Source organism: Erythrolamprus reginae, unplaced genomic scaffold, assembly GCF_031021105.1.
Source record: "Erythrolamprus reginae isolate rEryReg1 unplaced genomic scaffold, rEryReg1.hap1 H_17, whole genome shotgun sequence".
In the NCBI taxonomy this organism is placed as follows: domain Eukaryota; kingdom Metazoa; phylum Chordata; class Lepidosauria; order Squamata; family Dipsadidae; genus Erythrolamprus; species Erythrolamprus reginae.
The window spans coordinates 343,979-369,799 of NW_027248470.1; the positions used below are offsets into that span (position 1 = coordinate 343,979).

The 25,821-nt window shown below is 42.3% G+C and overlaps 1 protein-coding gene across 1 annotated transcript; it reads right to left on the reverse strand.

Moving 5' to 3' along the window:
* Positions 1 to 6,253: 6,253 nt before the first annotated feature.
* Positions 6,254 to 25,585, reverse strand: LOC139155366 (probable peptidyl-tRNA hydrolase 2). The gene is made up of 6 exons (XM_070730499.1): positions 25,447 to 25,585; positions 25,267 to 25,341; positions 23,125 to 23,220; positions 19,286 to 19,383; positions 15,274 to 15,388; positions 6,254 to 7,457 (listed from the first exon to the last, which is right to left on the reverse strand). Exons 1-6 carry the CDS (start codon positions 25,540 to 25,542, stop codon positions 7,368 to 7,370), a joined length of 570 nt encoding a protein of 189 aa, XP_070586600.1. The 5' UTR covers positions 25,543 to 25,585; the 3' UTR covers positions 6,254 to 7,367.
* Between the last annotated feature and the right edge of the window lie 236 nt (positions 25,586 to 25,821).

Here is a 25,821-nt window from a genome sequence, read left to right on the forward strand (position 1 = left end):
CACGATAGAAGGAAAACCCAAAAGTCTTTATCAACAGAAAAACAGAAACAACTCCCTTTTTAAATGTCAAAGGGATTTTCTGGTACACACACGGCACAGGTTAAATGCCATCCAAATGCTCACCCAATAACTGGGAAATTGAGTCCAATTCTAAAGTCCAGAGAGTCCACACACAATCTTGAACAGCAAAAACCACGATCTTGACGAAAACTATGAATCAGATAAACTGCCATGAGGCTAAACCAGCACGCTGCTCTTTTATCTGTAGCACTAATTACAGCAGCCCCACCCAACCACAGGTGGCCTCACTTATCTCCAGTAGTAATCCTTCAGTTGTTGTCTCCTATGCATCACTCTACGCAGGCGTGGATGTGTTATACATTCTTGTTCCGAATCCAGGGATGATAAGGATGATTGATCTCTTCCTGGGCTGTGTGCCAAGCCCCCCTCTTCCAAGTCACCCCCACCTTCTTCTTCTTCCGAGGAAACTTCACTACCTGACTCTGTTGGCAATAAAACAGGCCTATGACATGTTGATGTTTCCCCTGCATCCACCTCCACATTCCTTGGGGCAGGAGGTGGGCCAGAGCCAACCACAACATGAACCTTTGAGGTTTGGTGGCCCAGCCGTTAGTGGGGGAGAAAGAGGGGAACTGGGTCGCATGAATGACAGGCCAACACACACAGCTCCACTCACGTGAGTGGCAGGTCAATGCACATGTATGCACAGCTGGATTGCCGGCCCACCACTTGCCCGAGGGGAGCTTTGTGCAAACACATGCGAGCCTGCCATTCATGGCCTTTTACTGTGCTTCAGCCTGGGGGTTCGCCTTAAAACATGCTTTTTTAAAACATCTGGGGATCCCCTGGTGGTAAGGAGCTCATGGATGACTGCATCATGTACCATGTTTACGACTGGTAAGATCCCACAGAATTGGTCTTCTCCAGATCCCATCAGCTAAACAGTGTCGGCTGGCGGGGAAGGGCCTTCTTTGTGGCTGCCCCGGCTCTCTGGAACCAACTACCCCCCGTGATTCACTACTTCCACCACTCTACTGGCCTTCTGGAAAGCATTGAAGACCTGGCTTTTCTGGCAGGCTTGGGGCTGTTGGTCTTGCAATTTTGCGAGGTCCAGCCTGAATGAAATGTATGTGTGTTATTTTTTAAACTTTTTAAAATCTTTTATGATGTTTTTAAATGTATTTTCTATATCCTGTTGTAAGCCACCCAGATTCCTTCGGGAGTTGGGCGGCATAAAAATACAATAAATTAAATTACATTAAATTAAATATTCTCCCACTTGTGATGTTTACTATTTTAATTGGTTTGCAGTATATTATATTGTACCTTGCCCGGAGTCATTTTGTGTGAGAAATAAAACTTGACAAATACTTTCTACTCGTTAACATTAAGCACAATCCATGGGTGTTGTTTTTTAATGTTGACCACTCTTGTGTAGTCTATTGAGTAGGCGGTACAGATTACTGTAAATAAGTGAAATACACTGCTCAAAAAAAAAATAAAGGGAACACTCAAATAACACATCCTAGATCTGAATGAATGAAATATTCTCATTGAATACTTTATTCTGTACAAAGTTGAATGTGCACAACAGCATGTGAAATTGATGGCCAATCAGTGTTGCTTCCTAAGTGGACAGTTTGATTTCACATAAGTTTGATTTACTTATATTGTGTGGTTTATGTGTTCCATTTATTTATTTTTTGAGCACTGTGAATGGAATCCTGGTTAGCACCAGCATGTCAAGCTAATTGAATACATGGGGTACCAATCCCATGGCACTGAAAGCACAGTGGTACCTCTACCTAAGAATGCCTCTACTTACGAACTTTTCTAGATAAGAACCAGGTGTTCAAGATTTTTTTGCCTCTTCTTAAGAACCATTTTTCACTTACAAACCCCAGCCTCTGAAACTGTAACCGGAAAAGGCAGGGAGAAGCTTCCGTGGAGCTAGGAATCTCCTGGGAGGAAACAGGGCCTCCACCCTCCCTGTGGTTTCACCAATCGCACACATTATTTGCTTTTACATTGATTCCTATGAGAAAAGTTGCTTCTTCTTACAAACCTTTCTACTTAAGAACCTGGTCACAGAACAAATTAAGTTTGTAAGTAGAGGTGCCACTGTAGTTATCAAGGCACTCAATTCTTCACCAGAATCTGCTACTGGATGCCCTTACCTTGATCTGGTGTGGAAGCCACTCAGGTGGCTTCCTCCCCGGTTCGATTTGGACTGGATCGCCCGAACAGGTAGCGACTCACTGGTAGCATCACGGGTTCGGTCTGTGGCTGATAACCATCTTTTTGGGTGGATTTTTTTTTCTGATTTTTTTTTACTGTTTGGAAGTTTTTTCCTCTGCTGCTGCTTGAAAAAGGGCCCTCCCATTTGCCCCCAGGTTTACACTTAACCTTTATTCCTTTGCCCGAAGCACAGCTGATCAGTTCCCCAGCTGTGTTTCCGGCCGATTATAGCCACCGAGCATGCGCAAAAGCAGAATTGCACGACAGGTATGCACATGACCGGAGGGAGCCCAGGCACACAAAGTCACTGTGCGAACCGATGACAATGCTAAGTGGAACCCATCCCTGATGCCACTTAAATGCATGCAATATTGCCCACATCTCCACTATTTTTTTTTTTTAATATAGTTTATTTATAAATATAATAAAAATGGAAAAGGGAATAAAGGAAGAGATGGCGAGGAAGGAAATCTTAGGTAGGGCAAGAAAGGGAAGATAGGGGAAAGAGTACAAAGTCATGTGTATTATAACCTATATGTACTATAATGTACTATAATGTATTATCCCAATTGTTTGACTTTGTACACATCTCCACTATTATATACTTTCTCTGCTTTGTTTTGAATGCTGATTGGCTTAGATCAGTGTTTCTCAACCTGGGGGCCGGGACCCCTTTGGGGGTCGAATGATCATTTCAAAGGGGTCGCCTAAGACCAAGGGAAAAGTCAAATTTCCCATGGTGTTAGGAACTAAAGCTTCTATAATGGCGCCTTGGAACATATTTTTACAATCCAACCAATCAGGCGTTTACAGTGGGGGTGTCCCTCCCACCTTCCTGCCAATCAGCTTAAAGCTCTGTTGGGAGAATTGGCGCTAGACTTATGGTTGGGGGTCACCACATCAGGAACTGTATTAAGGGGCCGCGGCATTAGAAAGGTTGAGAACCACTGGCTTCGATGCACGACCACATGGACATCATTTTGTTACTAACTCAATTTAGGTCTTGGTGCAAAAATGTATTAAAAGATGTAACCTCCCACAGCACAAAAATAAGCAACTTCTCAGTCTATACTTAGCTGAAAAGGGAAAACTGGTTTTTGGGTGTGTGCACGTAACATACCTTTATCCTGTCTAGCACTGCCAGTGAATAACTTGTTTATCTTGTGGCAGGCATCCAAGGAAATCAAGGCTGAGTTCAGATAACATCCTAGACCTCTGGTTAACAAGATATAATTGTTGTGTTCACACGCCTTGTTCAAACAGTAAACCCTGAGCAAGATTGTAATTTAATATGGTGGTTCGGGTTCGTGCAACCAGCTAAACCACGGGTGGGGGTGGGGGTCAAACTCGTGATGTCACATCACGGTCACATGACGTTTCAGTGTTCCCCCCTTTTGCGGAGCTGAGGTGGGCGTGGCCTATGCGTGACACATCCTGCTTGCGGGCTACCGGTTTGAATCCCCTGGGCTAAAGTGAGCTTAGCCTCAACTTCGTCTAATGTGTTGCATGAACCAAGCCCATGGGGCTGTGGGGTGGAGGAGTAGGAGAAATAGAAAAAGACAAAACATTAACAAAATTATATTTTTAGACTGCTCAAGGTTCCCACTACATAGAAACTTAGAAGATTGACGGCAGAAAAAGACCTCATGGCTGCTTATTTGTACTTCCCACTTAATGCTTTGGAACAGTGTTTCCCAACCTTGGCAACTTGAAGATATTTGGACTTCAACTCCCAGAATTCCTCAGCCAGCAGATGCTAGCTGGGGAATTCTGGGAGTTGAAGTCCAAATATCTTCAAGTTGCCAAGGTTGGGAAACACTGCTTTGGAACATAAAAGGCAAAGCAAAGAGAGAGAGAATATGCCACCTCCTTTCACCGGCTCTAAATAACCCAGGCAATTTGTTTCTTTACTTTGGAGCTACAGAAACTTAAAACGTCAATTGCATCCCTACTAGTAGGATTTACTCTTTTGCAACTCACTTCAGACCATGGGGTGTGTGTTACAATCCAGCCATAAACATCAAGTCTTTATTTTCAAGAGGCTCTTAACCTACATGCAGCTTTTTTAGTCTTTTCCTGTTGGTCTGCAATGTGGGGTCCTGCCAATAATATGTGTGTTATTGTGTGGCCAAATACTTGACTTCAATGGCAAGATTAGAGAGAGAGAGAGAGCGAAACTAACATTGCTATTGGAGGAAAGAAAAAGATCCATCCAAGAGCTTCAGACTCCCATACAACTCAAGAAACAAGGCCAGGGAAGAAATAATAATAATAATAATAATAATAATAATAATAATAATAATAATAATAATAAAAAAACTCCAGATCATGCAGAATGCAGCTGCGAAAGCAATCATGGGCTTCTCTAAGTATGCCCATGTTACACCAACACTCCGCAGTCTGCATTGGTTGCCAATCAGTTTCCGGTCACAATTCAAAGTGTTGGTTATGACCTATAAAGCCCTTCATAGCATCGGACCAGAATATCTCTGGAACCGCCTTCTGCCGCACGAATCCCAGTGACCAGTTAGGTCCCACAGAGTTGGCCTTCTCTGGGTCCTGTCGACTAAACAATGTCATCTGGCGGGACCCAGGGGAAGAGCCTTCTCTGTGGTGGCTCCGTCCCTCTGGAACCAGCTCCCCCCAGAGATTAGGATTGCCCCCACCCTCCTTGCCTTTCGTAAACTCCTTAAAACCCACCTCTGCCATCAGGCATGGGAGAATTGAAACATCTCCCCCTTGCCCATTCAGTTTTGGTGTATGATTGTGTGCTTGTTTTTTTATACATTGGGGTTTCTTTTGTGGACTTTTTAACCTAAAACTGTAATTTAGATTGCTAAATATTAGATTTGTTACTATGTGCTGTTTTTACCATTGTTGTGAGCCGCCCCGAGTCTGCGGAGAGGGGCAGCAGATAAATCCAATAAATCTAATCTAATAATAAATAATAATAATAATAATAATAATAAGTAGTAGTAGTAAGTAGTAGTAGTAATAGTAAATAAATGTTATATTTAGGTCCAGGGTAGGCAAAGGTGGCTCTTTTATGACTTGTAGACTTCAACTCCCAGAATTCCTGAGCCAATCATGCTAGCCCAGGAATTCTGGGAGTTGAAGTCCATATGTCATAGAAGAGCCACCTTTGCCTAACCCTGATTCAGGTGGTGGGCCAAAATCACAGTACTATGGCGTGTTTTGAAGGCAGCAAAAATATCCGCCTTATCAGCTGCACAAATGGGATATTTGTGCGGCTCTAGATGACGTCGTTCCTGTAAGCAAGTAGATGGGTCTGGCCTTCAAATTGATCCGATGGCAAATGGAGGCAAATTCATCAATGAATTGTAGGCCTGGGGGGGGGCTCTCTCTCTAGCCGATCTATCGTCAAGCAATCACTGGTACTGCTTTATGTTTAAAAGTCATTCAAAGGGAGCTTAGATTTAGGTGCTTTGTCCTCTTATTTTCTGAACCACTTGTACAGCAGATTGCACATATTTCATCATCTACGCACAACTCTTTCATCAGCATATGCACTAAGAGGTACAAGGCATCACAAAATGCATAGCATGTATTGACAGTTAATAGCTGGAGGAGCTAAAAAAATCCAACCCTTTTCTACAAACTGGAGAGGGAAATGATAAGTATTAAATTTTAGATTGCCTGGTGCTTTTAAAAACCAGAGAGAAAAAAAATCTTTATAACTATGTCGGAACACACCACATGAGCTGCTGCTCGATCACAATCAGCCATTCCTTTAAAAAGCGAAGCTAAACTCTGCAATTCAGGTTTTTCCCAAATTCTCCAGGCGTTCCTAGTCTCAGGACACACAAATCTAGAATTTCCAGTGGGGGTGGGGTCTATGCGAAAATTAGCAGAGAGATATTTGGGTCAATTGGCAGAGGAAGGAGTTATCAGACCAACGTTTGGAAAAAGCTCAGAAAAGAATGTTATCACTTTAACGAAGAGACAGGGAAAAAAGACACAGTCACACGCCTGCTACATAATCTTGGCTTTTTCTTGTTCTTAATATTTTGAGAACAAAGACACAAACATTTATAAAGGGCTGTTTTTAAGGTGGAAAAATCTAGACCAGCGGCCCCCAAACGTGGCAACTTTAAGACCTGTGGACTTCAGCTCCCAGAATTCTGAGAGTTGAAGTCCACAAATCTTTAAAAGTTGCCAAGTTTGAAGACCTCTGATCTAGACTTGCACATTGCCGCACATTTCTCCACTCCCCCCCCACAATAACCACTATTGTAATTTAATTCAGCTATTTGTTAAGAGAAATGTCTGAACCGGGACTAGCGGTTGCTTTGAAAATCCAGGTTTGTTTGTTTTTTCAAAGTCGTTTGGAAATTGACTCAAAGGACGTCGTAAAAGCAAAAAACACAGCCCACTTGTGGGAGTTAAAAAATAAAGATACAAACAAAGACGCCACCAATTACAATGTACACTAGCAAAACAAGAGAAGTTTACAGCCTCCTAAACAGGAACGACCATCCTGTTATCGGAGAGGATTCCTAGCAAATAAATCAGATTAAAGCTTTCCAAAGATTGCAACACTTGTTCCTTTTCACATCACAGAAGGTTAAAAAAAAAGGTGATATACTGTTGGCACAAAATATCCAAATGGATGTGAGAATTTATATACTTAAAAGAGTAACCTGCACTTTCTCACTTGGGGAAATTAAGGACAGGCGGGGTTTGACCATACTTGACCGGGGATAATGGATTATGTGAATACATCGGAAGGGGGAGTCAACCTTGCAGTTTCCCCTTTAACTGAAAACGCCTCTAAGCATTACTTATATATATATATATATATAGAGAGAGAGCAGCTTGGTTATAAATGGTGAAGAATGAAGGGGTCCGACCTTCACACAGACCCACAGCTTGAGAGTCCATTAAAAATCTGGATCAGGAGACCCATCCCTTCCGTCGTCTAGCTCCTCTTACAAAAGACACCTGCTGGTCTTTTGGGGTTTTCTGTTCGGCTCGGGTGGATTTTTTTTTGTGGTTTTATTTTTTGGGAGTTGTTGGTGGAAGAGGAGGAGAGGGCTTCGGATCTCCTCCCTGGGATCCCACAGACGGCCAAACGTCACATCAGCATCTCAGTTCAGCAGTTTTAGCTGCCCAGTCACCTGATTCACCAGCTCTTCTTCGCCTATAATGGCAAGGACCGTCTGTGACCCAGCTGGGACCTAAGAAAAAGAAGGTTTTATTTTATTTTTTAAAATAATTTTAATTGAATATATCAATATTAAAAAAGACATTACATAATTTATTGTGCGTTTACATATTTTGTATATATTTATGTCTTAAAGCTACAAAGCAACATAAAACAACAAAACATATCCCTAACCCTCCACCCCCCACCCACCCGAATTGTAATTCAAAAACAGTTCTTTCTTTGTATGTTTTTACAGCCTATAACAGCAGTGGATCCACAGTTTAATTTTATTCCAAATTCTCCTAATTTCGGGACAGGTCTACCACATGTGGAAAAAGGTTCCATTTTTCTTTCTGCATCTCCAGCAGTCAAGTTTTAATTTGGGGTAAATTTTGGCTAGTCTTGATGGTGATATATGCCACCTATAAAACATTTTTAAATTATTTTCTTTGTATGCAGTGGATTTAGTTAATTTGTAATTTTTTATCCAGATCGTCTCCCATTGATCGAAGTATATACTGTGTCCAATGTTTTTTACCCAACTGATCATATTTCCTTTGACTATTTCTAATTCCATTTTGTATTCCATCAGGAAACTATATGTTTTTTTTATAAAGTTTTTTTCTCCTCCTAGTACAGTAATACCTCATCTTACGAACCTAATTGGTTCCGGAAGTAGGTTCGTAAGACGAAACATTGTTTCCCATAGGAAACAATGTAAAAGCGATTAATCCATGCAAAAAAAAATAAATCCCAAAATGGTGCTCCGCTGGGCGCTGCCGCCCGGCTGTCACCTCTTAAAACAGCCGGGGGGCTTCTCAGCGTTCTCCCGTACCCGAACTTTTTGGGTTTGGGTTCTGGAGGCCGCTGAGAAGCGTTGCCGCCCGGCTGCCACCTTCTGAAACAGCCGGGGGGCTTCTCGGCGTTCTCCCGAACGCTGAACCCGGAAGTTCGGTTTTGGGAGGCCGCTGAGAAGCACCAGGCTGTTTCAGAAGGTTACAGCTGGGCGCCGCCGCTCGGCGGAGCGCCGTTTTTGCAAGCGGCGGCGGCGTTTTCGGCCGATCTGGAGGCTAGAAAGGAGGTGGGGAATCCCAATAGGGAATTCCATAGGCAGAGCTTTGATGTCACAAAGACGTTCGACCTGTTTTAAAAGGTGACAGCCGGGCGGCAGCGCCCAGCGGAGCGCCATTTTGCGATCTGCGGTGGGTTCGTAAGCCGAAAAAAGTTCGTAAGAAGAGGCAAAAAATTTCCAAACCCCGTGTTCGTATCACGAGGGGTTCATATCATGAGGTACCACTGTATTCATTTGTCCAGATTTGTAAGTTTCTTTTGAATCCCTAAATTATTTTATGATCAACTCTATATCTCAATTTTATAAGAATTCTAAGATGTGAGGACGATCTGGCTGCGACATCTGTCACCCCATTGATCACTAGGGTTGATTCGGCTGATCTGGCTGGCTAGGCGGGTGTCCCTTTCCTCCGTCACCGCTCCATGTGCGTCCCCTCCCGAAGCTGCGCGCTCGGTGGAAGAGGACAACCTTCCCAGATAGAAGGAGTGTACCGATCTTCGCTCAAGGGTATACGATAGCTGCGCTCCCCTGCTAGAACCTCCAAACAAGTTCAAGGAAGTTTTATTTTTATTTTTTTCTCCATGCTGTTCTGGTCAAGCTGAAGCGACTCCAAAAACTCTCTTTTCAAGGCTTTGATTTTCAAAACGAGTAAATCTTTTATTCCTCTTTTTACACTGAGAAGATCCTCCCGGTTACAATGGTGCTAGGCAAAGGCACATATCCAAATCTAACGAGCTGAGTTTATATAGCTATAAATCCTTCCTAATGAGCAGAGGATAGCCTCCCTATAGCGTCTTATCTCTGAGTCATATTAAATCTAAATTTTGCACAGTTTATCATAATACAGTCATACCTCTAGTTACGAGTTTAATTCGTTCCAGACCCGAGCTCGTATGTCGATCAACTCGCATCTCGAACAAATGTCTTTAGACTTCGTTTTTCCGCGCCGAGATAACCAGAAGCAAGGATTCTTGTGCCACCTAGTGGAAGCTCGGCTCGTATCCCGAATTTGAGCTCGGGTGTTGAACAGAAATTTCGCTCGCGTCGTGGCTCGTAACTTGGAATACTCGCATGTGGAGCAGCTCGTATCTAGAGGTACTACTGTATATCAAAAGCTTACTTCTCGGAGGCGAAGAATGCGGCCACATTCTAACACGCAGTTTGACCAAAAGCGGCTTTGTTTCCAAAACATTTTAGGATATGACACATTGATTGATCTAAACTTGCAGATTCAAATCTTTTCCCCAAATCTCTCATCTCTTCTTTTTTGCGAATCTCCTAAATCTCAGGTTCACCCAGGGGCTGTCAGCTACCTCCCCACTCTCTGTAGATGAACTGCTTTCCATGCTAATGTCTAACTCATTTTCTCCTAGGCCCTTATCTCCACTCTGACAACTCTCTTAAATCAGGGTACATGAAAGCTTCTGTCTCTTCGTCCTCCTCCGAATCTGACACTTCCTGAGGCTGACAGGGAATACTCACAACACATGCAGGGGTGCATTCTTACTTACCTTGCTGCCCGTTCACTTGCTCCCACAATAGCAATAGCATTTAGACTTGTGTACCACTGCACAGTGCTTCCCAGCCCTCTCTAAGTGGTTTACAGAGCCGTTTACCCAACAATCTGGGTCCTCATTTTACCCACTGATCTGCTGGGCTTTTGGCAATTATCCCCCAATGAGTTCAGAATAAGTTTCAAACACACACACACGCAGTCAAAAGGAATAAAGTAAGTTTTATATCGTCTTGAAATGCAAGCTCTGAGAGGAGTCAAATTACTCTCACCCGAAATTCCTTTGATGCGGAAGCGTGCCAAAACAAAGGAGTAGATAAGACAGCTGTAAACCCACTCAGCCACACACGCTAAAAGTCCTCAAGAGTTCTTTGACCATGAAATATCCCAAAGTTCACTAAAAGTCCTTGAATACGCTGTAGCAATTGTCTTTCAGAAGTCTTTCTTTCACAAACAGATAAACACCCACAGCTCACACTTCCCAATGCCCGTATTTATCACAAACTCATTAACATAATTACCCCTTGAACAGGTGTGCTCACCTATCTTTTGAAATGCCTGCGCAACTGTTCCCTTCGTGCCACAAGCCTGCGCACACAGGCATCCACAAATGGGTCCTCCTCCGATTCTGATGACTCACTAATTGGAACACTGAGTGGAGGGCTGGCTGCACCCATCTCCCTATCTGTTTCCCCTCCCCCACTGTCTGTCCCTGATTGTGAGCCAACTTTACTGTCTGATTCTGCTGGCAACAAAACAGGTCTCCGATAAACCAAGGATTCCCATAAATCAACATCAAAATTCCTCGCTGCAGGAGCTGGCCCAGAGCCATACACAACATTCAGCATTCAGGTAGCGTATTACAGGGTGCACTTCGCACTTGGAGGGAAACGGAACAAGGATGCTCATCTCTAACCTTCACCACAACACCAGTCGATGATCTACTAACCACCGGCACTGCTCGTTCTTTTCCGCTGGCTTCCCACTACGTGGTAGTAATACCAACTTCCCCCGCGAACATTCCCTGTGAGAGCTAAGTGCATTATAACTTTACTTTCTGGATAACCCTCGTACTTCCAAGATGAATTCTTCACCGTGCCATATCTCAAGACAGAATCCTGCCAAACTGAAGCATTTTACTATCTGCACCTATAATGTATGCTGAGAACTATTAGTGGGGGACTGTCTTCTCTCACACAAAACATCTGGGCTGTTGCTGTCTCTCATTCCTATGGAATGTTCCCTTCACTCCTGGGCACCGTTCCCCGTAAGCTGCGTGTGTGCGTGCGCCCCCCCAAATACCCCCCCACGTACCCTTTTCCATGGGCGCGCTCTCCCCATTCCCCTGCCAGCCCGCAGGGGAGGCGGGGGCGGGGAAGTGCAGCAGTAGGAGGAAAGGGAGCCGCGGCCGCCCCTGCCTCCCCACGGTGCCTCCGGCCAAACGCGCCCCTGGCTTCTCGGCTCTGCCCCCCGCCTGATCCGCCCCCTCTCCTCCTCCGCCGCCTCCTGCCTTGGCGTGCAACTTCTCCCGCGGCTATGGCGGCTGCGAGACGAAAGCGCTGCCAGCCAGGGGGCTGCGAGAGAGGGCTTTCTCCGCGGGCTTCAGGAATGCCCGCCCTGCCCCTCTCGCAGCCCCTTCGCTGGGAGCGCTTTCATCCCAGACTTCCAGCAAGGGGGCTGCAGTAGAGGTAGGGCAGGCGTTCCCAAAGCGCTGGGAGAAAGCGCTCTCGCAGCCCCCTCGCCGTCGGTGCCTCCGTTCCGGAGCTCTGCCTCACAGCTGATCACCCTGACGCCACCCCACGGCTACTGTCCAATGCCGCTGCTGAGAGAAAGAGAGAAAGGGGGGGCGAGAGAGAGATAGCAAGAGAGAGAAGAGAAAGAAAGCAATAGAGAGAAAGAAAACGAGAGAGATGAAAGGGGGGGAGAGAGAGATAGCAAGAGAGAGGAGAAAGAAAACAAGAGAGATAGAAAGAAAGAGTGAGAGAGAAAGAAGGCAATAGAGAGAGAGAGAGAGAGAGAAAGAGAGAGCAAGAGGGGGAGAGAGAAACAGAGAAATGACTCTTGATTTAAAGCATATGGTAAAAAGCACCCAAATAATAACAGAGGGAAAAAAACCCAGCCATTTGTGTGTGTGTGTGTATGTGAACTTTTGAACCATTTCCAATAGCTCACCTCTAATTGGAAATGGTTCAAGAGTTCACACACACACACACACACACACACACACACACACACACACACAAGGGGGGAGGAGACAGGGATGGAAAAAGAGAAGATAATAATAGTAATAGATTTTGGTTTTGTTTTATTATTAATTTCTTTTAATAAAAAAAGAAGGGAATTTTTTTCTTTCTTTCTTTCTTTCTTTCTTTCTTTCTTTCTTTATTTATTTATTTATTTTTCTGTGCCGCCCAGTCCCAAAGGGACTGTCGCTCAGACACTATACTTTTCCGCCCACACCAAAAAAAAATTAGAGGGAACATTGCTCCTGGGTTATTCCATCACATTTGGTTTTCAATATCGACTGTGGTAGAAAGTTGCTTCCAGATGCATAAACACAGGAGAGGGACTATTGTGTTTCCATTCTTGTTCAACAGTGTCAATAAAACCTTGCCAACTTTAAGACGTGTGGACTTCAACTCCCAGAATTCCTCAGCCAGCTCTGAATTCTGGGAATTGAAGTCCACAAGTCTTTATATATATATATATATATATATATATATATATATATATATATATATATATATATTATAATTTTCAAAAAAAGACAATACATCACATACAAACATAAAAAGAACCAGACAAAACACATAACGCAAAGAGGAGCTACAATCGCTCTGCTCAAAATAGAAGTCATCATAATACAATAAGGAAAAACTTTTGTTGATTAGATCAATTCAAAGGAATAAAATAAATAAATAAATAATATTTTTTAAAAATTTCAATAAAGGGAACACTCAAAGAACACAATATAATTCCAAGTAAATCAAACTTCTGTGAAATCAAAGCAGGGTATCTACGAGACTGCCTTCTGCTGCATGAAGCCCAGCGACCGGTTAGGTGCCACAGAGTGGGCCTTCTCCGGGTCCCGTCAACAAAACAATGTCGCTTCTCTGTGGCGGCCCCAGCCCTCTGGAACCAACTCCCCCCAGAGATTAGAATTGCCCCCACCCTCCTTGCCTTTCGTAAGCTCCTTAAAACCCACCTCTGCCGTCAGGCATGGGGGAACTGAGATACTCTTTCCCCCTAGGCCTTTACAACTTATGCATGTTATGTTTGTTTGTAGGGATGTTTGGTTTTTACAATAAGGGTTTTTAGTTGTTTTAGTATTGGATTTATATGATGTTTTTTATTATTGTTGTTAGCCACCCCGAGTCTACAGAGAGGGGCGGCATACAAATCCAATCAATCAATCAATCAATCAATAAACAAACAAACAAATAATCTATTACATACAGTATCTCTATTTATACACATTTCAAAATGGTAAATTTAAATATTTTTAAATTCATTGAGAATTTCTTTTGTTCAACCAGGTATAGACCCTAACCCAAATTTTATAAAATTCTGATTCTTCTTGGTTATTCAACAATGTCAATAAAACCTTGGCAAATTTAAGACATGTGGACTTAAATCCCAGAATTCCTCAGCTAGCTCTGAATTCTGGGAATTGAAGTCCACAAGTCTTAAAGCTGCCAAGGTTGGAGACCCCTGGTAATTATGCTGGGAAACAAGACCAAGAACTACAAATAATTTTTCACTGAAATATAACTAATAATCAAGCGCCAGGATTTTGTTTCTAAATTTGGGAAGTTCCCAAGACTTGTTATAAAGCCAGAGTTGTGATCTTTTTTTTAAAAGACAGATGGCTAGATAATGTCTTTTAAATACGTGCCAAAACATCTCTTTTTTAGGAGAAATCTTCAATTGCTCTATCCCTATTATCTTGTACATACATGTAGTCCTTGACTTAGGACCACACAATAGAATCTGGCAATTACAAGTTGTAAGACGTGATGATCATAAAGTAGCTCATTGTGTGACCGGATCTGATTTTACAAGTGTTTTTGCAACCATTGTTAAGGAAATTCAATGCTTGCAATGTGCTTTTTTGGTGGGTGGTGGTGAACCGGAAGTAAATAGTTTTTTTGTGAAAATAGTAAACTATGGCCATATGACTACAGGATACTATAATTGTGGGCTAGTTACTTAGCACTCAAAATAGAGTCACGTGATGTTGTGGTTAGCTCTGGCCCAGCTCCTGCCCCAAGGACTGTGGATGTGGGGGAGACATCCACATGCTGCAGGCCTGTTTTGTCCCTGGTGCAATCTGATGATGAAGGCTCCTCTGACCAAGAAGACATGAGTGACAGGGAGGAGGAGAGTGTGGCAGACAGCTCAGAAGGAGATCAATTATCTAGCTCCTCCTTGGATTCAGAACAAGAGTTAATGATACAGCCACGCATGCGGAGAGCGATGCATAGGCAACAACAACTGAAATATTATTATCAAAGAAAATGAGGCCACCTGTGGTTGGGTGGGGCTGTGGTAATTAGTGACGCTGCTATAAATAGCAGCCTGTGGATTTGGCCATTGTGGAGGATTATCTGATCATTGTGTTTCGTGACTGCTTTACTGACTTTGACTTTTTGTGTGCTGATTTTCCCCTGCTTTGAAACTAAACCAGAGCAAAGTGTGTTTCACTTTGTGAAAGAAGAAGGACTGTGAATTGCCTCACAGCTGCAAGCTAAGTATCACAGAACTGATAAGGGACTTGTACAAATTACCAGTTGGTTTGGAGACGAGTGCTCTTTGCTATACCAAAAGAGGGCTTAGTTTAAGTGAATTTTCATTATAAAGAACATTGTTTTGAATTTTCAAACGTGTGTGTGTGTCTGAAATTTGTACCTGTGAATTTTTGGGAGGAGTCTACCAGAGAGCCCGACAGAACAGGTGGTGTTGTAACTTTGAAACTGGGCCTTAAGAAGCTTTTGGAGGAGGGGTGTCTGTCATAATTTGGAACTGTTGCTAAGAGACAGGACATAAGTCAAGGACTGGCTGTATTTCTCAAAAAGGGACTTTCTCATAAAACAGGTTTCAAGCTTTTTTCCTCCCAGGTTCTGAAAATCTCGTCAGTCCACCATGACTCATAAACTATGCAATGAATTCCAACCCTCCCTTCATAACGCAAGAGCCAAGCTCGGTTCAGAATGAGACATTTTTGGAGACACAATTTTTTAAAATTCAGAACAATTGATTTACCTGTGTCCTTCCAGCATCTTGCACTAGGTATGTTGGCAATTCTAAACTCAGGGCGAGTGCATGTAGCTCCAGCAACTGGTCCGTGTTCACTCCTTGAAGTACAACTTTCTTTGCACTAAGAAGGACAAAGCATATTTCATTGTTAAGACTGTCACACCACCCTCTATGTTGCCCGCTTGGCTACGTATCGAACGAAAAACCCATTATAAAAGTAGCTGGATGAAAACCTTTGACATCCTGAAAGTCCACACTTTTGACTGGCAAAATTAATCCATTACTTTCCAGAAAAGTACATTTGAGTGTGTTATATCAGGAAAGACTTAATGAACTCAATCTGTATAGTCTGGAAGACAGAAGGAAAAGGGGGGACATGATCGAAACATTTAAATATGTTAAAGGGTTAAATAGGGTTCAGGAGGGAAGTGTTTTTAATAGGAAAGTGAACACAAGAACAAGGGGACACAATCTGAAGTTAGTTGGGGGAAAGATCAAAGGCAACATGAGAAAATATTATTTTACTGAAAGAGTAGTAGATCCTTGGAACAAACTTCCAGCAGACGTGGTTGGTAAATCCACAGTAACCGAATTTAAACATGCCTGGGATAAACATATATCCATTGTAAGATAAAATACAGGAAATAGTATAAGGGCAGACTAGATGGACCATGAGGTCTTTTTCTGCCGTCAGTCTTCTATGTTTCTATGTAAACTGGGCTTTAGAGGTTTAATTTATGGCTGAGTGTGAAGTATGTATGAATCAACCACCAGAGTAAACAAACCAGTATGATCATTCCTACACCACATCTGTCCCTCTTCAAATCACCTCTGGCTTAGGAGAGGCAAATCTGGCCTTTTAAAAAAAATATACTGCTCAAAAAAATAAAGGGAACACTCAAAGAACACAATATAATTCCAAGTAAATCAAACTTCTGTGAAATCAAACTGTCCACTTAGGAAGCGACACTGACAATCAATTTCACATGCTGTTGCGCACATTCAACTTTGTACAGAACAAAGTATTCAATGAGAATATTTCATTCATTCAGATCTAGGATGTGTTCTTTGAGTGTTCCCTTTATTTTTTTTGAGCAGTGTATATGGGGCTTAAAAACCATATAGAAGTCCTTTTATTTCTTAAACCACCTTTCCCAAGAGTCAAGCTGATTTAAGGGCCTACTGAAAAGGTTTTTTTGTCCTTAGATCCCAAAAGAGAGACCTTCAAATGGAGCTTGTCCTCTTTACCAGACTTTGCCCCAGAAAGACCACAGAAGTTAAAAATGCCACCCTGAAAACTCTTATAACTCACTGAGTCAAATGTTATCAATGAACACAATTGAGCTTAGTTCACAAACTGTTGTCTGCTGTAAATCATGGCCTAAAATGTCTCTCTATATTGTATGTCATATGAATAAAATCAGAAAGGTGACAGAGGATTCCTCTGAACTGAATTTCATTTATGAACAGAACCAAGACTCTAAGAATCCCATTTGGGGTTTTGGCCTAGACCTAGACCATACCTGTATTGCCCAAAGTTACGGTTTCTTTGCACCCTAATTTGAGTAATATAAAAGAATTAAGAGATGATCTTGAGGAAGGTATGAACCATGTAGAAAAGATGACATGGAACAGATATTGAAGCAAACAAAAGAAACTCAAAATAACTCTTCCTTGATTTTGTTTAGATTTAATGAGACCGAAAATTTTGGACACGCTTTCAAGGTTCTTTATAGCCAACGGTATTTCCCAACCTCAACAACTTTTAAGATGTGTGAACTTCAGAATTCCCCAGCCACATATCCTATTATATTGAATTAACACGAACACTCTTATTTCATTACCTTGGTATCAGCTTTAGCATATCACGTGCATCCGTCCACTTGGAAATTTAAGTTGCTTAATCTTAAACTGTGCTCATTCAGTTTAGTGGTTTACTGCGACACAACTAAGCCACTAAGTGGTTTATTTGCTTTTGGTTTAGCTGGATCTTAGGGGAAGCCAGCTGTTGTAGTTCAGAAAAGAAGAGCTTTCCATCCTGTGCAAACTTGAGTATAAACCGGTGCAATATATATTTTTATTTATTTATTTATTGGATTTATATGCCGGACTCGGGGCGGCTTGCAATATATAAAAAGAAACAATAAAATACAATGGCTAAATCCAATTAATTAAAACTAGATGAACCAATCTAAAATTCCCCAATTATGCTAAAAATCAATCATAACCATTCAAACATCGACCATAGATAACATTCGTTGGCCAGGGAGCCAAAATCTAATCGCCCCAAGACTGGCAGCATAAATGAGTCTTAAGACTCTTAAGGAATGGGGGGGCAGTGTGAATCTCCAGGGAGGCTCATTCCAGAGAGTCGGGGGCCCCACAGAGAAGGCTCTTTCCCTAGGCCCCGCCAAGCGACATAGTCTAGTTCAGTGTTTCCCAACCTTGGCGACTTGAAGATATCTGGACTTCAAGTCGCCAAGGTTGGGAAACACTGGTCTAGTTGATGGGACCTGGAGAAGGCCAACTCTGTGGGACCTAACCGGTTGCTGGGACTCATATGGAAGAAGGTGGTCCCGCACATAATTCAATTCAATTTTCAATTCAATTTATTAGATTTGTATGCCGCCCCTCTCTGAAGACTCTGGGCGGCTCACAACAACAATAAAAACAGTATAACAATGGAACAAATCTAATAATAAAATTACATTAAAACCCCCCAACAATTTAAAAGCCACACAACACACACATACCAAACATAAAATATAAGAAAGCCTGGGGGAGATGTTTTAATTCCCCCATGCCTGGCGATATAGGTGGGTCTTGAGTAACTTGCGAAAGACAAGGAGGGTGGGGGCCATTCTAATCTCCGGGGGGAGTTGATTCCAGAGGGCCAGGGCCACCACAGAGAAGGCTCTTCCCCTGGGGCCCGTCAAACGACATGGTTTGGTCGACGGGACCCGGGGAAGGTCAACTCTGTGGGACCTTATCGGCCGCTGGGATTCGTGCGGTAGAAGGCCCGATGCCATGTAGGGCTTTATAGTAGGACATTATCAACACTTTGAATTGTGTCTGGAAACCAATCGGCAACCAACGCAGTCCGCGAGTGCTGCAGAAACGTGGGCGTATCTAGGGAGGCCCATGACCGCTCGCGCGGCTGCATTTTGCACAATTTTTAGTTTCCGAACACTCTTCAAAGGTAGCCCCGTGTAGATAGCATTGCAGTAGTCGAATCTTGCGGTGATAACGGCATGAACAATTGTGAGTCGAGACTCCCTGTCCAGATAGGGTCGTAACTGGTGCACCAGGTGAACCTGGGCAAACGTTCCCCTCGCCCCAGTCGAAAGATGATAGTCCAAAGTCAGCTGTTGATCGAGGACGCCCAAGTTGTAGACCTCTCTGAGAGGGTCAAAAGTTGTGTCCCCCCCCCCGAGTAATGGAGGGACAGATGGAAGTGTCCTTCGGAGGCAGAACCCCACAGCCACTCCATCTTGTCGGGGTTGAGTCTGAGCCTGTTAACACCCATCCAGACCCTAACAGCCTCCGAACAATGGTAATACAGTGTTCCCTCAATTTTCGCGGGTTCAAACTTCACGAAAAGTCTATACCACGGTTTTTAAAAAATATTAATTAAAAAAATACTTCGTGGTTTTTTCCCCGATACGTTTTTTTCCGCCCAATGATGTCATAGGCCATCGCCAAACTTTCATCCGCCTTTAATAAATATTTTTTTAATAAACTTTAATAAAGAAACATGGTGAGTAATAATCTAAATGGTTGCTAAGGGAATGGGAAATGGTAATTTAGGGGTTTAAAGTGTTAAGGGAAGGCTTGTGATACTGTCCATAGCCAAAAATAGTGTATTTACTTCCGCATCTCTACTTCGCGGAAATTCAACTTTCGCGGGTGGTCTCGGAACGCATCCCCCGTGAAAATCGAGGGAACACTGTACATATATAATATGTATGTAATTAGCTTTAGCCGAATCCTGAAAGGTGGCCCAATCTTACTTCCTTACCCATGCTCATCCCATTGGTTGATGAGGCCCCTCTGACTTGGCTTTTCATGCACCAGCTGGAACAAGCCAATGGCTGCGTGCCCCACTTGAGCAGCAATCTGTGGAGGAAAACGTTCAAAATTAGAGGTTTGTCTTGCTTCTGCCGAAATAATTCTGCTGCCCCAGTGGCGCAGGCAAACTCAGCCCACAGTCTGCCGTTCGATCCGGACACGGCTCAAGGTTGATTCAGCCTTCCATCCTTCCAAGGTTGGTAAAATGAGGATCCAGATTGTTGGGGGCAATACGCAAATAATGCTTCTACATTGTAAGCCGCCCATTGAGTGCTATGTAGAAACATAGAAACATAAAAGTCTGACGGCAGAAAAAGACCTCATGGTCCATCTAGTCTGCCCTTATACTATTTTCTGTATTTTATCTTGGGATGGATATATGTTTATCCCAGGCATGTTTAAATTCAGTTACTGTGGATTTATCAGCCACGTCTGCTGGAAGTTTGTTCCAAGGATCTACTACTCTTTCAGTAAAATAATATTTTCTCATGTTGCTTTTTATCTTTCCCCCAACTAACTTCAGATTGTGTCCCCTTGTTCTTGTGTTCACTTTCCTATTAAAAACACTTCCCTCCTGGACCTTATTTAACCCTTTAACATATTTAAATGTTTCGATCATGTCCCCCCTTTTCCTTCTGTCCTCCGGACTATACAGATTGAGTTCATTGAGTCTTTCCTGATACGTTTTATGCTTAAGACCTTCCACCATTCTTGTAGCCCGTCTTTGGACCCGTTCAATTTTGTCAATATCTTTTTGTAGGTGAGGTCTCCAGAACTGGACACAGTATTCCAAATGTGGTCTCACCAGCGCTCTATATAGCGGGGTCATAATCTCCCTCTTCCTGCTTGTTATACCTCTAGCTATGCAGCCAGGCATCCTACTTGCTTTCCCTACTGCCTGACTTCACTGTTCACCCATTTTGAGACTGTCAGAAATCACTACCCCTAAATCCTTTTCTTCTGAGATTTTTGCTAACACAGAACTGCTAATGCAATACTCAGATTGAGGATTCCTTTTCCCCAAGTGCATTATTTTACATTTGGAAACATTAAACTGCAGTTTCCATAAGTCTAAGTGCTATTGCTATTGTGATATCTCTAAGCAAGGGTTCATTCATTACCTGCAAGTTATGTGCAGGAGTCTAGAAATCCTGACAAAATTCATCTTGTAAACATGGATCAACAATGCAGGCAGTTCTGGATTAAAATGATGTTCCATTCCCTAAATTAATTTGTCCCAAAGGTGCTTTTTTAGGATTTTCTTGTTTTTTTCTTTGAAGTATCATCCAAGAAGCATCTTCACCTCTGACAGGATAATGGGGAATGGAAGGATTTATATTCCTTGCAGGAAAAGCTGGTTACTTGCATCCTTTTTAGAGGGTCGTCGAAGCACTGGGGAGGTTTCTCTGTGCCCTCACAGGATCACCTGAGTGGTGCTCCTGGTTCCTGCAATCTGCATTTTTTTTCCTCTGGAAATCCATTCCTACTCCCACACCATTCAAAAGGTGCTTTTTCACGAGGCAACTGGACTTACCGTATTTTTCAGACTATAAGAGATACCAGGACATAAGACACACCAAGATTTCAAAGAGATAAGCAAGAAAAAATCGTTTTTGTCCTCCCTACCCCCAGGAGCACTCTGAAGGCCTCCCAAATCCTCTGCACACTCCATTTTTCGCAAAACTGGACCCAATTTTTCACCCATTTTTGCAAAAAATCAGGGGATGCAGAGGGTTTTGGAAGCCTGCAGAGTGCTCCTGGAAGGCGGGTGAATGCAAAAATGCCCCCATTTTTCACAAAAATGGGGTGCCCAGAGGGTTTTGGAAGCCTGCAGAGTACTCCTAGGGGCTGGGAGAACGTAAAAACAGCCTAGTTTTTGCACACACAAAAAAACCAGCTCCGTTTTTCGCCCATTTTTTTCACAAACATGGGGGTGTTTTTGCCTTCCCTCAGCCCTCAGGAGCAATCTGCAGGCCTCCCAAACCCTCTGCGCACCCCATTTTTGGAAAAAAAAAGGGGCTCATTTATAATTATTGTTTTGAACCGCTCCGAGTCTTTGGAGAGGGGCAGCATACAAATCTAAAAAAATATTATTATTATTATTATTATTATTATTATTATTATTATGTGGGGGCAGGGCTTCGGGAGGCCAAAACCATATGTATTTGGTACTCTTTTTTGGGGGGGGATAGGTATAATAATAATAATAATAATAATAATAATAATAATAATAATAATTTATTAGATTTGTATGCCGCCCCTCTCCGAAGACTCGGGGCGGCTCACAACAATGATAAAAACAATATTATAGTGGCACAAATCTAATATTAAAAGAAATAACTAAAACTCTATCATATTAAAATCAGTCCGAATACTCCGAAAAAATGCGATACTCATTTTTTCTTCAAAGATGTTTCACTTCTCATCCATATTTCTTGCAGACAACTGGTCATTTGAATCCTGTTAGAAGGTCGTTGAAGCACCTGGAGGTTTATCTATAATTGTGATTCCCTTAACAACTGTGGCAAGAAAGATTGTATAATGGGACAAAATTCACTTCGCAACTATCTCGCTTAGCAATGGAAATTTTGGAGTAAGTTGCGGCTGTAAATCGAGGACAATGGTTGACGACAAACATTGTCCTTTCTTGAGCTGATGAACCACTGAAGACAGATGGTTTTCAGAAACTGCTAAAACCAACCTGTATATTAAAAATGTGTGACTTTTTCAGCGGTTCCTGAAAGCACTGCATGGCTTCAGTGCTAGGAAAAAAACAATGAGGTCTTACATTTTTATTAATAGGCAGCCTGTTTGTAACTAAGATTGTTTTTAAGCTGGACAATCTTAATGTGGCGTTTAGACATTTTGAGTACTGGGGATTGCCTGTACTTGGAGGACTTAAGTAATCCATTATGCACATTTGTTAGTGAGCCATAGTTTTTATATTTATCATATGAGAAGAAAATGAACTAAGTTTTTTGAAAAGTTTTTCAAGTTATTGAAGGATTCTCCAGATGACTATTAGTTTCAACCTTGACTCTGCCCCTCATAATGAACTCAGATTGATTGATTGATTGATTGATTGATTGATATTTATATGCTGCCCAACTCTAGTGGACTCTGGGCAGCTAACTATAATAACAACGGTAAAGAAAAACAACTAAACAACTACAAAAGGTACAATATCAATAGTGAAAATATAAAAAACATAATAATAGCCCTTAAAACCATACATCCTCAGTCATTCATGGTCCCAGGCCTGCCAGAAAAGCAAAGTCTGAATGGTTTTCCGGAAGGCCGGTAGGGTAGGGATAGTGCAGATCTTGGGAGGCATTTGGTTTCAAAGTATCGGAGCCACCATAGAGAAGGCCCCTCCCTGCAATCCCACCAAACAGTATTGTTTGGCTTCCGGGGCCTGGAGAAGGCCAGCTCTGTGGGCCCTTATTGGCTGTTGGGAAGTATGAGGTAGCAGGCGGCCCCGTAAACACTGATAAAAAAAACTAAGGTGAGTTTAAAAGGGTAGAACAAGGGTCAGCAACCTTAAACACTCAAAGAGCTGCAAAGAGTCCCAAGAAGAAGCCTCCCATTCAATTCTGGAGCCGACTGGAAGTTTGGTTCCCCAACCATAGTGCGGTGTCCATTTTCCTCTACCTATCCTAACCGAAAGCCCTATCAATTGTGGAGCTGACCAGCAACAGGGAGTCACAGCAGAGGGATGAAAGAGCCACTTGTGGCTCCAGGGCCAAGGGTTGCTGACTAGAAAACAATAATACCCTGAAGAGAATTTACCTTTCCAGTTCCCATGGAGAGTTCCATATTTACCACAAAGACCATCTTCTGCTGTCTGCTTGGGAGGACATCACTGCCCTGTGCCTCATCTTCATCCTGGAAAAGAGAGTTTGGCCACAATAAAAGTTTTCTGTTGTAATAATATATATACATGAAATTACACAGGATTGATATTAAAATGTCAAGACTATGACTGGGGACACCCAAGCTTAAATCTTTGGTCACCCATGAAGTTTATAGGGAAATCCTTGGCCAATCACCAGCTCTATGTCTATCTTACTCATAGACCAGTGGGATAATGTGCAGAGGAACCAAAATAGCCACGGGCGCTACTTTTGAGTTTTTTAAAAGAACAATGGGAAGTACAGCAAGTTCTTGACCTTTGACCACAATTGAGGCCAATATTTCTGTTGCTAAGCAAGACAGTCATTAAGTGAGTTTTGCCCCATTTTATAACTTTTCCTTTTTTATATATAAAAAACCTTTCTTTTTTCTTTCTTGCCATGGTTGTTAACAAACGAATCGCCAAAGCTGTTAACATCACAGTTCTTAAATGAATCTGGCTTCCCCCATTGACCTTGCGAAATGTGATCACCTGACCCTAGGAAACTACAGCCATCATAACCATGAGTTAGTTGCCTGGCATTTCAATTTTGATCATGTGATCATCAGGCTGCTGTGTGTGTGTGTGTGTGTGTGTTAAAAATGATAAGTCACTTTTTTCCCAGGGCGGTTGTACCTTTGAATTATTTCTAAATGAAATGTTGTAAGTCAAGGACTATGTTCTTCAATATACTACATCATAAGCACTTGGGTGATTCATAATTCTTTGAATAAATTTAGATAATTAAATTATAAGAATACTTTAAAAGTAGGATAGATTACTGGACTCAGTTTTCAGCACATTTTATTTATTTGCTTCATGCTGCTCCAAGCAAATGAATTTTAAAATTGGATACAAGTTAAAGTGTTTTTTATTATGGGGTTGGTTTTTTTCCAAATAAAGCTACTCAGAACACAGGGATAGTGACAGCTTTTTTAAAAAGAGAGACTCGAAGTAACATCTCCTTTATCAGCCAAAAAAATCTTATACTAAAATAAATATATTTATCTTTCAAGTGCCATTAGACTTTTGCCGCTTTGCTACTACAAATTAACATCCATAGAATCCTGGAAATGCACCAAAACATAGTCTCTCTCTCCCTCCTCCATTCCATTAAAGATAAGAATAAATGGAATAGAATAGAACAGAATAGAATTCTTTATTGGCCAAGTATGATTGGACACACAGAGAATTTGTCATTGGTGCATATGCCTCATGGTGTACATAGAAGAAAAGATACGTTTGTCAAGAATCATGAGATTCAACACTTAATGATTGTCATAGAGTACAAATAAGCCACCAGGAAATAATCAATATTAATTATTAATTATTATTATTATTATTATTTATTTATTTATTTATTTATTTATTTATTTATTTATTTATTTATTAGATTTGTATGTCGCCCCTCTCCGAACACTTGGAGCGGCTAATTAATATAAATCATAAGGATGCAAGCAACAAATTAGTCATACAGTTAGTCGTAAGATTTGCAATTCAGAGCTTTTAATATTCCTACAAATATGTGAATCCTTTAGCTCTATCATCTCCTCAAAGAAAATATTTCTGGCCCCAGGTTAGCAAATCAGGGCATAAATAAAAAGCATTTAGCTGCCCAGTTGGAGTTGGGTGGCATGTAAATCTAGAGATAGATAGATGATAGATAGGTAGATAGATATAGATAGATTATAGACAGATAGTGATTGATAGATAGATAGATAAAGATAGATAGATAGACAGACAGACAGACAGACAGATGATAGATAGATTATAGACAGATAGATGATTGATAGATAGATAGATAGATAGATAGATAGATAGATGGATGAATGATAGATAGATGAATGATAGATAGATGATAGACAGACAGGCAGACAGACAGCAATCTATCACTGTCAAGTCATTTGTCAGGCAGGCTTGCTGATGACTGCGTTTCAAGCCCCAGCCTAATGGTGCATACATTAAAAAAAAGGCAACTAGGCCAGAAAAAGATCTTTAACTGGATCACAAAGGGAAATGAAGATCACAAAGGCAGATACCTGGGAATCGAGACCGCTACTGAAGTAAAGCTGCGCCGCCGCTTCAGCCGAATGACCCCCGGTGAGAGCCAGAGCCTGCGGGGGGGGGGCAAGAAAAGAAGAGGGGGAGGTTAGAAACAAACCAGACGGAACGGATCCCAACCCGCGCCGGATCCCGACCCACTGATGAAGGCGACCCACCCTCCGTGCCGCAGCCTCTGGAATCCCCAGGTCCAGCAAGAGAGCGAAGAGAGACTCATCGACGCTCGCGTCCGAATCAGGCGATTGCGACTCCATTCCTTACACAGCTACCGGCGCTCTGCCCGCCTATTGGCCGATTCGCTCGTGTCTCCACCAATTAAAGGATGCCTGCTCTTTTCGTCATCGCTCCGTGACCAATAGCCCTGTCTGGTCCTTGGATTACAACTATTCTCTGCGCCCGTTAGCGGAGCGCGGACTGGCTCTTTTAGCGTTTCGTATTGCACGTGAATTTCTAGGAGCGAGGACCCTTTACAGCTGGGAATTGTGGGGGTTGTAGTGCAAGGTATATGAAAGAAAAGGGGATAGGATAGGATA

What these genes read in the sequence shown, in the direction of transcription:
- LOC139155366 (XM_070730499.1), bottom strand. Translation starts at nt 25,542, where the DNA reads ATGGAGTCGCAATCGCCTGATTCGGACGCGAGCGTCGATGAGTCTCTC. An exon ending in CAGAGGCTGCGGCACGGAGG is followed by an intron (nt 25,342 to 25,446) that starts GTGGGTCGCCTT and finishes CCCCCCCCGCAG; the next exon opens with GCTCTGGCTCTCACCGGGGG. An exon ending in AACCAATGGGATGAGCATGG is followed by an intron (nt 15,389 to 19,285) that starts GTAAGGAAGTAA and finishes TGTCCTTCTTAG; the next exon opens with TGCAAAGAAAGTTGTACTTC.